This window comes from Phasianus colchicus, chromosome 2 (genome assembly GCF_987193195.1).
Source record: "Phasianus colchicus chromosome 2, bPhaCol1.hap1.1, whole genome shotgun sequence".
In the NCBI taxonomy this organism is placed as follows: domain Eukaryota; kingdom Metazoa; phylum Chordata; class Aves; order Galliformes; family Phasianidae; genus Phasianus; species Phasianus colchicus.
Window position 1 is genome coordinate 48327627 of NC_143437.1, and position 15873 is coordinate 48343499.

General features: G+C 36.7%; 1 protein-coding gene across 6 annotated transcripts in view; it reads left to right on the forward strand.

Annotated features, from left to right (window-relative positions):
* The window catches only part of PLEKHG1 (pleckstrin homology and RhoGEF domain containing G1), a 127089-nt gene that overhangs the window by 46216 nt on the left and 65000 nt on the right, over positions 1-15873 (forward strand). The window contains exon 1 of one of the 6 annotated variants that reach the window (XM_090135583.1): positions 5872-5957. The exons of the other annotated variants lie outside the window; for them this stretch is intronic. Within the exon in view, the coding sequence (XP_089991709.1) occupies positions 5873-5957 (85 nt within the window). The 5' untranslated portion in view covers position 5872. Of the gene's footprint in view, positions 1-5871; positions 5958-15873 lie in introns of those variants that run through there. 6 annotated transcript variants of the gene reach the window in all.

The following is a 15873-nucleotide window of genomic DNA, read 5'->3' on the forward strand; positions in this document are numbered from 1 at the left end:
CAACAGCAAACCTTGACCAAAGAGATGGTTGTTGCTCTCAGGCACTTCTGAACTGTTTAAGTTGAGTGACTGCTGTCTCATCAATAGATTGAATGCTGTTGGATGCCCAAATAAAAAGAAAGTTGCCTTTATTTATTTATTTTCACAAAAAAAATCCACTTGGAACAGTCTATTCTACCCTCCCAGTTAATGCAGATGTTAGGAATTCCTTTCTACTGACATGGACAAATGGCTAATCCAGGTCAGTCAGTACCTTGTAATTAATGCACATTCTTTCTTTCTTCTCTTTTTTTGTTTAGGTAAAAAAAAAGGGAAGGGGGCAGGACAGTCCCTTGTTTAAAGCTCTTAGCAAGTCCAAAGTGATTTCGAAGGCTATGAATGGAGTTCAGGTTGCAGAATAAACTCATGCAAAACTAATAAATAAGAAGCTTTTATGTATAAGAAACTTAAATCCAGAGTTGTTTTATTGTTGTTTGTTTGTTTCTGTGGGATTTTTGTTTCTTTTTTTTCTCTTTCTTTTTTTTTCTTTTAACTCTGTACTTTACAAAAAATGTATTACATTAAAATAGCCATTAGCTATTAGCAATTAGTTCTGTGTGCTCCATCCCTGAAGGCTTCAAGGCCAGGTTCCATGGGGCCCTAGGCAGCCTGAGCTGGGGGTGGGAACTGGGAGGAGACTGGGAGGAGATTGAGATTGGAAAATCTTCAGTGTCCCCTTCAACCCAAAACATTCTATAATTCTATTCTAAATATTTGTTATATTTAAATCTTTTATTTCTTTCCACCTGTTCCCTTCCATTAAAAAATAATAAATTAGTCAAGCTACATTTATTGTAAACAGCGGCTGCATATCTGTCTTGTTTTTCTGCAAGGGTCTGACTCTTTCTTTTGTGACTTCAGGTTGCAGACCAAGTTGTAATGTAAAACGCCAAGATCGCTCTTTATCATTATTGGATGCTGAAATCAGAATACAGTTAAATAGTCTGGTGCTACAAATGTTGTAGTATTTGACATGCTGCCTGACGTGCCAACTTTGTTTAGCACTGAGTTTAGTCCTACAATTAGAATTGATGCACTGATTTTAGTTAAAGATTCTAAAGAAATTACTTTTTATTTGCTACTTAATTTTTGAAGGACTAATATGTGCCCTGGAAGATGAATGACTGAAGCTGATTGGTGAACCACGAGTTCTGAGAACAACAAAATCTGAAGGAACTTTCTCTTGAGACGCGCACACACACACACACAGAGTCTATTTGTTGTCTATCTTGAGTCACTTTCAGCTGGACAGCAGTCTGTTCAAGTCCCTGCTGTCACCATTGCTGGACTCTGTCATTCCTTACCCCAGGCCCAATCTCCATGTTAACCATTAGGGACTTAGCTTTTTCTCTTAATTAGCCATGGCATTGTTAAGCAGTCTGTCAGCCAGTTAAAAACAGCCATCTGTGTATTCTTATCTAGATCCTGTTCTGTTTCCAGTTTCTAAAACTGCATAGAAGACTCTGACTTTAGAGGTGCTTTGTTTTGTTGTGTATATCTGTTTGATATTGGGGCCCTGCTGAAAATCATTTATAGTAATTGCATTATTGCACACTGTATTTCCATCCTCTTTTATCCAGTAACTGGCTCCAATGGCACAACTGGATTTTGCAGAGGCTCCAACATATGCAAGGAGGCATCTGAGCTGGTGCTGAGTCAGACAGACAGCATTGTCACTCAGAGGGCTTAGGTACTGTTCTATGCACATAAATACCACTGTTCTCTTGTACGATGTTACTTAATATTGCTGTGCCATGTCCTTGTACTACAATATGATTGTGACTAATAGCACAGAATGGTTTTCTGAAGCCCATTCAAGGTATTTTAAGGTACTTTGAGAGGTATGGGTCAAGGTTTTACAGCAAAACTTTGTATTTAAATGAGATGTGGAGTGAAATGTCCTTAAAACTTTTTTGCAGTGTGCAATTTCTCTGCTTAAAAGAGTGAAGAAAATTTTGAAATATCTTCTGTAAGCTGTTAATGAAAGCAGTCCTACCACTAGTATGTATAAAATGTAATCTTAAAGTACTTATCACAAGAGAAACTGGCGTGTTTGGAGTCAGTACTGCAAATTTATTGGAGAAATGCATTTAGGCCAGTACTTAGGCTTAAACAATTTGAGGATTGCATAGTGGCTGATATGATGAAGGCTATGTGCTTGTTTGGTTTCTTAACAAAGTGGTACGATCTCATGATTCAACTAAACAGATAAGAGGGAGCTAAGGTTCTGTATTCACCTATATCTGCTTACTTTCCTGTGATATTTCAGGAGAAAAGCCAACAGGGAACAGCTATGTTATTATTATTGTTTTTAATCCAATCTGTTTAGTCAACCCCGAGACAATTTGCTTTGGAGCTTTGCAGCTGATTGTCCATGTCAGTTGTAAACATTCAATAGGGTAAATCATGTTTTAGTGCCATGGATTTCAACGAGAGGCTGAATTTAAGATTCATATAAAAACTTAGTAAAATATTCTGCTTTCTGCACACCAAACAAGTGAATTTAACTCCTTTTCCTTCTTTGTTTAGCTAACTCTGTGCTAACAAACAGAGCTCATAGAATCAAGTGATTAAAAACACACATTACCTCTGAAATGGATGAGGGGCCACTCCTCTTCCAGCCAGGGCAACATGATACTTCTAATGCTGTGTTACATAAGGACATAAATGACAGCTTTACACACAGCAATGTGCGTGGCCTGCAGAGGGAAAGTGTTTTCATTGGCTTGAGGGCCAGCCTTTGAAATCTGTGTGTGTATACTTCCTTGCCTGTGATACTTAAACAAATCCCTGACTTACCTAAGGATCCTCATAGGAACTCAACTGCCCTATAGGCAACTCATAAGCAGGAATTTCAGCCTGCCATCTTGGAAGTTTCTTCTTCTTCTTTTTTTTTTTTTCTTTTTCCTTGTTCAATACTCAATGTTTTACTCTGCTAACTCCCTTCTCTGCTTCCCCCCTTCCCAGACCTCATCCTGGGGCAAATAGAAGCAGCTGTCAATTTAAATCTGTACAGACTACTGACTCTCCACTGCTGTGAGGCTCTTTAATACCTACAGCAGCTGGAGAAAGGTAAGGTCTGAATACAACATAACACAGAAGATTCAATATAATTAATAGAAGAAAGGTAGGTATCATTTCATCAACAGATTGAACCATCTCAGTTTGGAGGAGTCAGTGTGCAAGTGTGTCAAGGAGGTAAAAAAAAAAACACACAACAAAAACCTCTGAAAATGCATCTGTGAAGAGGGAAAGTCAGGAGACCCCTGTTCTTATTGCAGAGGCTTGGAAGTGACATAAAGAAATGGATTTGCTTGTGAAACATACTACAGATGTATGGGTTTTGAGAAATGGGTTCTTCATTCAAAGTCCTAGGATTGTATTTACTGATTACTTGGTACAATTATTTTCTTCTGGTTAAAATGCTGTACTCAGCTTAGATAAGCTGTCATACAATTATTTAATGAAATCTATGGTTATGATCCGTGCTCTCTAAGTTTCTAAAGTTTCTTTCTAAAGCAGAGCAAACACTGGCTCTGATTTTAAGGTGTATTCTCAGTGACTTTTTTCTTTTTTAACAGTATTTGCTCAGTGGTTGGCATAATCCTCTTTAAAAGATTTTTCTTCTTTTTCTTACTTGAGCGTGTTCTGTCTGGCTATCATTGATTTTATCGCTCATTCATACCTGAGAAACTCGACACTGAAGTCAAACACATTTGAGTTTCAGATCCAGACAAGGTTTCTTGTCATTGTGTTTCCATCTTGCTTTGTGCAAACAGGTAGTACTTTTGTTGGCTATTCTGTACAGCAATTGCATTGAAAGCATTTGAAGCCAGTTTTTTTTTTTTTTTTTCAGAGTAAACATTCTGTGGTTAGGAGGGCTTAATTAGTTCAGATACCTTGACTGCCAGTGTAATTTCTTATCTTGAAAGCAGTAGCCACTAACAAATCCTTTATTTATGTTGAGCTTTGGAATTTCCCTGAAATGCCTCTTGCCTATTAATGGGAAATGAACAGACTGTCAGGTAAAGAGTGAGGCTGCAGGAAATCAAGTTAACCATGTATGTTAATGCAGATTTCTCCTCACCAATGGCTGATTGGATGCCTGTGATTAACTTCCCAACGTGCTAGTGTCATGCTTATTCCTGTGATGTGGTTTGTTACCCTTTGTTGTACCATTTAAGAAAAGAATCTTGTGTTTACGCATGGAAAGACTGAATTTGTTAATCAAATGTCCAAGGCTATGTTTTCAGTGCTAAAAAGAAGGGAATTGTTAAACCACAATGGCTGTGATAGCAATCTCAGTGTGAAATTCTAGTGGCAGGTAGATTTTTTTTTCCTCTAAAGCAAGCTGAGATCACTGTATTCTCCATTTCAGCCTGAACAAAACAGTAGCTTATTTCCTTTTTACAATGATGGAACCAACTCAACTTTATTCTCTTGGCAGAAAAAGGTATCATTTTATTTTGGTTTTGGTGAATTCTTAGCTCTATTGTAAAATGTTCTTTCTTGTTACAGGAATAAAGGTAATCCTAGAGAATCCTGATAGAAAGCCTGAAAAAGAAAATCTGTAAAACCATTATGTTCTATTTCTCAGGTTTCTGGTTTAATAATAGTATATGATTGCACTGACAAGTGGTTAATTTGAGAATATCATGTCATAAGAAGAGAAAAGGAATATGTCAAAAGTTGCTTCTTTCTTCTCTTCATATTGTGAGTGTTAAAGCTTGTGTGTGTTGGACCAGTGTAACTGAAGTACCCCTTAACAACTCTGTCTGCTGTTCTGTTGATGTCTGATTCCACACAACAGAGTTGAGTCTTTGTCCTGATCATCAGATTAAAGAAATGAAAGTCAGGAGAAGAACTGAAGATGTGAGGTGTGCAGTAATGTGGTAGAGAGAGTGAAGAACCAGGCAAGACTATGCCAGAGATGTCCGGAGGGTTCTGTGGATTCAGTGATCATGGTATCATGTTTGGTCACAATGTTGTATGAACCGCTGTCTCAGTGACCCATACAGAAATCATTTTTTCCCCCCACGGATAAGAAAGGAAGAATTTCCTTGTAACTTTTGTATCACACACTTTTCTTGCACTCCTACTGCCATTGCTGGAAATTTAGTTATTCCAAGTGCAATGCAAGGAAACTAGGAAAGCCAGTGTCCCAGAGCAAACCCTTATAACGTGTATCAAGGTTGTTTTTACAAGTGGTTATCCTACAGCAGAGGTTGTTCAGGGACATTCAGCCCTGATATGCAAGGTAATACTAGTGTGCAAGTAGACAAAAGAACAGCCACTATCATCATCGTCAGCTTCGCTGATGGACAGTAGATCTTGAAGTAGATCTTGACGAGAGCCAAATTGTCAAGAAACACTGCTTTCACATTAAGTGTGTGCAGAAAAAAAAAGAAATGATCAGATCCAATCTGTCAGTTCAGTTCATTTTAAGCAATGACATGTATTTGCGTAAGAATTAGGGATCAATTTACCTCAGATGTTTCCAGGCAGCTGTTGCCTAGGCTACAGCAGACAGAGGAGTGGAAGTCCAGTGTGACTTTAAACCTGATAAAAGCAAGTGTTCATGAACATTATTTCTGCAATGAGTTTAACATGTAACGGCAATGTGCCTGGGCAGAGGCATGTAACTCATTATTTAGGGTGGACTTGTTCAGGTCAAAGGGAAAACTTCAACAATCAACTCCTTTTTTTTCATGATATCAGTGCACAGTTCTGAATTTAATGCTGATCCTGCTGTAAGACTTGAATTGAAAAGAATGAATCAACTTCAGGGGAAATTCAGAAATGTTGTAATTTTCAATATTCTGTGTCTTGTAGAATGGAGTCAGAGATCTTTGTTTTTTATCAGAAAAAGGGTCATAACCTCATCAGGCATTCCCTCCCTTCCTCATCACTCCCTGCAGGTACGGTATCTTAATTGCTTTTGGCTGAGAAAAGCTATGAGGAAGTTGGGGAATATGTTTTATTTAATGATGTTTCAGTAGTAAGAATGAGTTCTTAACCTAAAATTACGAAGATGCAGGTTATAAGGGTGTATCTACTGCAGTTTTTGTTTCCATTTCTTTGGCTTGTACAGTGCAAACAGTGACAGATACATGATTAGCAGGAAGAAATTGAAATTTTTGTAAACGCTTAGAACTACTTACCTGCCTGTTTCTTTCCAAAATCAGTGAGCTTCTCTATGCATTAACCTGATGCAGTGTAATAGTGATGACTCTGCATGTGGCCCATGTACAGCATAAAGTAGTTTTAATATATTTGCTAGATGTGTGTTAAAAATTACTCATGAATTGATATGAGGTATTTCCAATAAATGTAAAACAAGTAAATAAAAAATGCAAGATCTAACTTAGCACTTGACCTTTTTATTTAAGACAACAAGAAAAACGAAAACTTTTTAACCTTTCCTGCTGTGATAGTATGTTTATATTCTGTATCAAGACTGTACTAATAGTTTGTCATCAAATTAGCACTAAAAAGGGAATATAGTCAAGCAAAGATGGTGGGGATGTAGCAGACCTTTGGCTTCTGTAAGGTGAGTGATGTTCAAAGAGCTGCATGCTGTGTAGGATAATGCAGACTGCTACAGAGCTGTGATTTAATGTCTGTCTAAGCAAGTATAGTGTCTGTGCCACGTAACTGTGGTGGAAGAACTTTTAATCTAAAAATATTTATATTGCTGGTGTATTAATTGACATGTAACTATTAAGTGAATGCACATTGGATATGTTTAATATTGAAGTGAGGAACTCTGCTTGAGAAGAAGAGTGAGATTTCTCTGACCTTTACTCTCTGCTCACAGGAACAAAGCTGAGCGCCTGCAATAAAGATAAAAGTGCCATTGCAGTTTGTTGAATTGGGGGAGATATCAATACTTGAACATAGGGGCCAAATCAAAGGTTGTTAAAAATAGGTGCAACTCAGAACTGGGTCAGGCTTACCTGACAGAGGTGGTTTACTTTCTGATGCATGCAGCTGAAAGTCTCTCTCCTCCAAATTTTTCAAGTGTATTAGAAAGGGTCCTGACACACCTTGCACAACTTCTTTTTGAATAAATGTGATAGAAAAACTCCAAATACTTGATTTCAGGTTACAGTAACAAAAGGAGCAAACGTGCTCCTGGTCAGCCAGGAGATGAGACCACAAACTCTGTCTGTACTCCTGTTTGGGAAGATGTGCTACCTGAGGAACAGAGCTGGGAGACAATTAAATTGGTTTCCTGTATGTCTGTACAGCAGCTAAGAATGTTATCACTGAGTTAGTTTATTTTTCTTTTTTGATCAAAGTCAAGTGTAGGACTGAGAAGTTAGAGCTATGCTGGCAGAGAGACACAAGTGCCTCCTTTGCTTCTTCCCCTTTACCATCCCAACTCCTTTTCCCCATATCCAACCTTAAAACCTCTAATCAGTTCTCTGATATTTGAAATTGTGAAAATCTTCAAAGCAGTTCAGACCTGCCAGTGCTAATTAAACTTCTGCATTGGACAGCTTTTTTCAATTTAAAATTGAGCTTGTAAGGAAAATCTGAAGAAGTAATTACCATTATCTTTCTGGGGATCCTGCCTCACTTCATACTTCAATACTGTTTCTGTGGAGTAAATTTTAGCTCATCTTTAAATCACACATCCCTCAAATAGAAAGAAAAGGGTTAATGGAAAACCTGCATTAGTTAGTCCTTTGCTGTTTGCAACTTCTTTGTTGCAAACTTTGGTCGTAATTTTTGAGAACAGGGATAGATAATTTCTTTGAAACAAGTTACTGCTCCCACCCACTGAAGTGTTTGTTTAGATTTGTGTGATATATTTTAATAAGTGCAGGGAAGTGTGTAGCTGGTGACATTCATGACTGCTATGGATAGTTCATTGTATTTTCTAGGAGTTTTCTTTTGAATTTACTGTTTAGCACACATGGAATGATATGACTACTGGCTCAGAAACATTTATAGAGCAATAATTTGTAGTTGTAATTCAGCATAATTCAGTATACATACTGTCCTCCACTACAGTTACAATTTATCTTTTAATGCTAGGGCAATTTGGTGTGATGTTTTGACTCTATGAATATTTTACTCAGGTACGTGTTGTGCTACCAAGAATATAAACCATGGCAAACATGACCAGTGACAGCAGCCAGTATGAGGTGTTTTAAAGATGTGGTAATTGTACTGGTTGTTGTGCAGTGGCCATTGAATGCCTGATTTATGCTCCTGTGACCTAAATTCATATGGATGCTAAAGCTTTAATTCTACCTAATAGAAAAGTCAGTTTTGATTATGACCATGCGTGCAGCAAATGTCATTGGATGGATACATGGTCTATATAGTTTTTATTAGCTTAATAACTAGCTCTATCACTATATGAAACTGATATGTTGTAATATCAGTTATATGTTGCTTTCCTAGCAATGAATTTTATCCACCTTCAGGATTTCTGTTCACCTTATCTTAAGAGTCTCTCTTGATTTCCTCCCTTCATTTATACCTAACTTTAATAACATTTAACTTTGCTCCAGATTGAAGCTCATATTTAAATGTGACTGCTGTTCATAAGAATGCTTTTGTTTAAAACAAACTTTTTCTAAGAGTGTCTCTCTTTTCAAGCTCTTACATTTTCTTTTCTTCTTATTTCTACTCTTTCTAAAGTCTTTCAAGTTTTCAGCTTTGACTTTGAAAAAATAGTTCTTTTTAAAATAATAACTAAACTGGAAAACAATACCCCATTCCTCCATTGCTGTGTTGGAACAAGAGAAGATATACTAGTCATACATACCTTGGGGAAAGAAGTTAGGGTGGTACGTCTTACTCTGTTTTAACTAAAGATATGTGGTTTCTGTGGCTTTGGTCCTACTCAGTAACTTCAGTATCTTAACTATGTCTCCAGAAGAGAGAAGAAAGGAGGTGCTGAATGTATCAGTATGCTCATGCATTGAAGATGTGAGATTGTTTAAGTTCTTAAATTCACGTAGTTTATTTATTATCTAACTAATATAGTTATTCTTCTGCAAACAAAAAAATACATTTATTTTTTTTTCCCATTTCACTTGACAAGATTATTACAGTGTAGGTTAGCAATGCGGTGTGTGGGCAGGAGGGATGCTACTATTTTAGGAAAATCTTTTCCATCAGTCTGCTACGTAGTCTGTAGGGGAGTTTAAGTCCTAGCCATAGTACAAATAATGTTCCAAACAGCATTTCCCGGACAGCTTATGGAAAGCAATTCTGGAGGATTTCCACATTCAGATAACTGAAAGATATCACCTGGAATGTTTACAGCTTTCTAGAGCTGGAACACTAAACTAGCCATGGAAAGAGCACTCAACACTGTAAGGATTCTGCAGAGCAGCAGACACTGAAGAAAAACTTTCCCAGAAGAGGTTATTCTTTTTTTTTTTTTTTTAAAGTCGACTTCTCTTGGAGACCTGCAGTGATGGCACGTGTCCAGCTGTGTGGTATCAAAATTGTAGTTTTAAAATTAGAGTGAGAGGATGACTCTTAGCTATCTTGTGCTAATCTTGGGCTGAACGTCTCCCAGAGAGTAATCATTATCGCTGCTTCATAAGTGCAGAGGTAATCCTGGGAGGTGGGTTGCTCTGCAGACAATATTTCTAAAATGTTTGAAAACTGCAGTAGGTAATTACCTTCTGGAAGACAGATAAATATTTGTTGGGCAAAGTCTGAATTATGGTGTTTGTAGACATGCTCCTTTGGTGAAAATGAATCTACGTGTACTGTAGGACAAGTTTTCGGGTAAGAGTTTTCTCTCCTGCTATCTATTTCATCTTTCTCAACTTTGCTTGTTTATCCCAGAAATTTCCAGTAGACTTTAAAAGCAGAGCACGTATTATTAGAAATTACCTGATTTTTTTTTTTTTTAATGCTGTTTTGTTAAAAGTACATACAACATTTTTTTTTTTTTTTAAATTTTCATCATGGGCCAACCATGGAAATGTTGCAAAGCACAGAAGGCACTTAGTGACTGTTGAGTAATGTAAAATCAGAAGCTTACTGTGGTATGTCATCTAATCTCTAAGGTAATTGTGATTTCCAAGAATTAAATAGCAAAGAAAACAACCATAGCATTATCTCATTGTTTTATGCCAAAACTTCTGAGGAGGATTTTTCTGAAGTTGATGGCTGGTTGCAGCACAGCTGACATATCAGTTGCTTTGACTATTACAGCTTTGTTCATATATCTTAGGACTTCTCAGTGATGCAACAAATTAATTTACTACCTGAGTGGCAAATATTAACTGTTGAGGGACTGTTTTGGTCACTGTAGTAATTGCATAGCTGTATAAGAATCAAACCCACAGAACTCGGGGCAACCAGTCCTGGAGACATCTATGCTTGTGTAGCTCCAGTGTGGTGTCTTTATTTTCCCTGGCATTTCCAAACACTTTGCTGTGGTGACAGAGAGAACAGCCTTTTCCCTTGGTAGCTTCTGGGCCTCTTCCAGACAAGGGGAAGGTGCTCATGCAGTTACAACTTGAGAAGAAACCTGCTGTGAGTGGGCACTGAGCTGTGTGCCCACCAGCCCATGGGTGCTGTTGTGAGAGAAGGGGCTAGGTGTATGTGTTCAGGAAGACAAACCCAAGTGGGGTTTAATGTGGATTTTAAGTAGCTGTGGAGCAGTATACTGAGTCTGAACTGGTTTGAATATTAAGAACCTGAATACGTTTTTCTCACTGTCTGTGATATCCTCATACTAGCATTGACCTCTCTTGCAAGGATTTTGACTGGTATATGAAACAGGTAGATATTTTATTATGGCCTATGTAAAAGAGATATTATTTTGAAAAATAATTTTCATCTTTAAAAGAGATACAATTTCTGTGCCTTTAAAGTAGAGGGAAAAAAAAAAGGCAGCAGATGGGGAATGTATTGTGATTGTTCCCTTCATGGATTAATCTCCTGAATGACAAGTAAATATTTGTAGAAGTATGCTACCTGTGTATAATTTGCTTTTCACTGTACTTATGAATATACTTATATCATGTTTGCTAGCAAGGTAAAGATTCCTTCTGTTTCTCAATCACATCTAGAGGTTTGAGAATGGTCCAGATAGTACACATCCAGATATTATAATCTTGGATAGCTTTTCATATTAATCTATTTTTAAGTTATGGTGCTTTTCACTACGCTAAATTCTTGCTAACCTTTGATATCACCTGGTGGAGGATGGGAAGGAGAGCATTCAAAAGAAGAGTCTTAGAAAATCCCTTCTCTCCAAACTGGCATGAAAGGTGATCTGCCTTGTTAATCTTGTTTGGATTCCAAAGATGGAAGTAGGGGGAAAAAATATAGATTATTTCACATCATTCATGAAAGGCAAATGTTAATAGCAAAGTATCAAATATTAAGGAGTGTTTCAAATTTGATGCAGCCTGCATAACAAATACCAGGCTTAAAAATACCTGTAGTCCTTGCTGAGCAACCTTTATTTTATTACATGGTTTATTTCTAATATACTTTACTATTTTGATAATGCCTTATTGTATTGCATATTGAATAGAAGGGATTCTGCTTTGTATTCGTAGTTTATATACTAAATTATTTGTAACTATATATATGGTATACTAAAATATTTGTTAAGATTTTTTCATCCTTCTTAGACATTGTCTAGTTTTGCAGATTGGTACTATTCCTTCATGCAGGTGCTTACTTTCTGCTAGATTAATTTCACCCCTTCTATTATTTCCATTTTAAATCAACATTAGATATTTGGTTCACTCTTGTGATCTGGAGAGTTGGGATTGTCAGCTACTTTTATGCAGCTGGAGAAAATCTATTTGTTCATTTCTTAACCTTTTGACACATCTGTTTTTACAAGTCTGACTGTTTTTGCTGGGGAGTTGAAGTACAGAGTAACCACTGCAGAAGGAAACATCTTTTGTTATGATTAGTATGTAAACTGAGCCTAATGCAACTGGGGGTTAGCATGCATATGGAAAAGATCTTTACATACACATGAAAACCCCCAAATAAAATCCTTCTTTTCTGTGTCTTTTTGCTGAACTTTTATTTGTTGATTTAAAAAGTGATTTTTTAAAAGAAGTTTTATTCATGTATACTAGATGTTTGACCATAAAAATGAGCTTGAAATTAGTGTAACTACTGATTCTTTAGAGTAAAGGCTCAATCCTTTTGTAACTTTATTGTAAAGACTTAACTAAGTTAAGGCTGTTCTTCCTTCTGTTCATGGCTACAAGTCAGGCAAGTCTGAGGAGTAAAGACAATAGATTTTCATGTAAAGATATTAAAATACCCTCACTATCTTAATAAACAAATTCAAAAGTTAAAAATATTCATAGAGGAATAAGTTTAAAGGTTCTATGTGCTGTTTTCTGATGCTATGCTGTCTTTAACCCTGAGCTCAAGAGTCCTAAATCACTGGTGTATGTAGTTGGTGAAGAAAGAAGAAATTTATCTATCATTCATATCAGAATACTGATTATATTCAGCAAGTCTTTAGGCTTCAGCAACTTCACACCAATCCTGCTTCTAATGCACTTGAGAAGCATAAAGTTATAGCAAAATGGCTTGAGCTTTTTAATATCTTTCCAGTAAAATGGAGCATTGTAACAGCATGATGAGACAACAGGTTGAGGTTTTTATCCTTCTCCCTTCTATTGCAAAACAAACATGTATCATTTGGCAGCAGAATGCGTTATCAGTATTTCTTGCCCACCAGGTAAATACATGTGTGAAGTTGAATTTTTTTTCTCCTATCATAAAAAATGAGCGTGTTGCAATGCTGTAAAACATAACTCTGATTAGACGTCATATAAGCTAACTAAGTTTAGGAGCAGATAAGGTCTATTTGCTGGGGCAAAAGTGTCCAAATTGACATAATCCCATTCCTGGTGGTGGGTTTGCTGGTGAGTAGCTGGCTGGCCTGAAGGAAAGCTACTCTTGTGCTAGATCTAGAGCACTAGTAGGAGCTGCAGCATTAATTCTGGGCTGCTGTAATGGGACTTCATGAGGCAAAAGATTGAGCACTGCCTTGTATCTGAATTCATTAGTTATGTAAAGTAGAAAGTCTTACAGCAACAGTGGAAGGAGAGAAAACAACCTCATACAGTGGAGCTTTCTTTTGTGGTAACAAAGTGGATCATAGCCTCTTTAGGCTTCTGTCTAATGAGGCTTATGGATAGTGATGTTCCTGAAACAGATAGGAAAAGCTATGGTAGACAGAAGTTGAGGTATACAATATGTTCTTTGTGGAGAAACTATTTAATTTATTGTTTTGTAGTCTACTGAAGTCAGTATGTTGCAGTTGTTTTCACTAGCTAAATATCTAGCTGTTCTTTAAAGCTACCATGCACCATCATCTTCCCCTTGTCTGAAGCCCTGAGTGCTTCGCATTGACAAGGGACATCAAATTTGGAAACTATAAGCAAAGGGCTGTTCTGAAAATATGGCCCTGAACACCTTAATGAGAAGCTTACACAAGAGCACAGTCCAAGTTATAAGGCTAACTGCAATGCTAAGATTTTGTTATGTATAACCTTTGCCTTCACTGTGATGCTTTACTCCTATTTCTAAACATTATATTAAATTATTCCATGCAATAAGTATCAGTTTTCCATTCAGAAATGCATGTAACCAAGTTGTGATATCAGATAGTCTGGAAAAGCACAAATGATAATTTTTTTGTTCAGTGTGGGTTATTTTTCATTTTTTATTATTTTTCATCTAACCAAATTCATGAGATAGAGCCTTTGCTGAAGTAAGGCTTTACACTCTTGCGTCAGCTCTTGTGTTCTGATGACAGAAAAGAGTAAATCATTCACATTCAGACTTCAAGAAAAAAATGCGTAGAGGAAATGTGCCAAATCCATTCAATTTTTATGTTGAGTTAGAATAGAATTCCTTTTTCAGGAATCGTTTATTTAATTTTAAACCTTTAGATATAAACAGTAACAGGATATCAAGTGAACTTTTTGATGGCCTAACACCACATGGTTGATACATTAAATCCCAGAGACAAAGAACAGTTTAGTGAGTAAATAATTACTCTCCTGAGCTACAGATATCTAGTTAGTATGGGAGGCATGACTTATTTAATATTAGTGGGGTGGTATTTCCAGTTTATGATTCAGTACAAGAAATGTTTCCTTAAAACTCTTATGGGAAAAGTCTATGGCTGAGCACTTTGGAAATCTGAAAACCCCAGTGTGCAGCATGCATATCTGTTTCATTCCACTCTGGCAACTCTGAAGATTTATATTGTCTAAAAATGAATCTACTTCAGATGAGAATGCGGAGTTGCCTAGTGAATTACTTTTATTTAAACTAACACTGTAAATTATCACTTTCCACACCCAGTCTGTAATGTGGGATCGATGGAGGGGGCAAATGGGAGTATTAAAGATTTCTAACTACACCACTATATATAGAGTAATATTAGTCTCAAAACAGAAGTGCCAGTATCAGTGATACATTCTTAAACCAACTACGTTAATTTGAGAAGAGGAAACTAAACATAACAAATAAAGGAATGTCAGTACTAGGGAAAGATGGTGGGCCCCAGTCTAACACACTCAGTGCATACTCCATAATTGTTTTCCTCTTTGCTAATATTGATTATTGAGTCCTTTATCTTAAATATGCTTCTTGCCTTCTCTAGATGTGATAGGCAAAGTGCTGACATGGTGAGACTTGAAATTTGAAATATCCTTTTTAGAGTGTAGAGAAGCTGTTAACAAATGAAATCCCGGTAAGAACTCTGGCAAATCCCAATTATATTTGCCTTGCTTCCATCCCTAGATATGTCATGCTAGCATGTAACTGCTAGGAAAATCAATAAAAAAGAAAACCACAACTTGAAATCCTGTAAATTGACAATGATGACAGGTTAAGAGAACAAAGTGGATAGGACTTCCATATGCTTTCATCCTCACATATTCTTGCCTGTGCAGTATTCTTCTAAAACAGTTATTAGCAGATGCAAAAATACTAACCACAGATTGTCCCAAGCATAAGGAATTTCTCCTGTGTTCTCCTAATACAGAAAGACCCTTCTTCCCTACGCATGGATAAATTACAAAGAAAACAGATATAGCAAAATAAGCATACATTTAACGTTGTGATTAAACTAAGTTAGATTTGGACACCCTACTGGTAAACAGAATGCCATACTTTTAGGAACGAAGTTTGTGTCAATGTCTTTCCTCAAGTCCTAAAAATGGGTTTATGTTGTTGTACCTTGAAAGGCAAAAGGGAATATTGAAGTTGAAGTCCCTTCTTGGTATTTTCAGTGGAACTGTGCTGTTGCTGTTGAAAGGTGCTTTTTCTGCAGCTGTGACTCAGTGTCATCAAATTCTGCCATTGAGATCTCTTACCAGTTGAGACTCATTGACACCTTCCCTTCCATTTGTCAGCATACATATGAATGTCATGGTTTAGCCATGGACCTCTTCCAGTTTTTCATGTTGCATGTTTTTGAGCTGCAGTCAGTTTTAACAGTTGCCCTACAAAAGGCAGCACTGTGGCCAGAGTGGATTTGACTCTTCTCACTACATGATATTTAGGCCTTCAGCACTAGAAACCTTTGACATTGTTTTCAAAGAATTCCGCTGTGATTTCATTGGAGGGAAATGTTTCTCCCAGATTGTTTTTATAACCTTCAAAATATTTTGCAATAAATTTATAACTGGCAGGGTGTGTGCATAGTTTAAAAGTTTAAAATATTTCAATTCTTCTGGTTTAAATTATTAAGAACATGTATTCATTGAAAAAATCAACGGAGTGGATATTTTAATATCTTTTGGTGCTCTGTAAAGTGATGCTGATCAGTTACTAAAGGGGCCTGGTTTACTC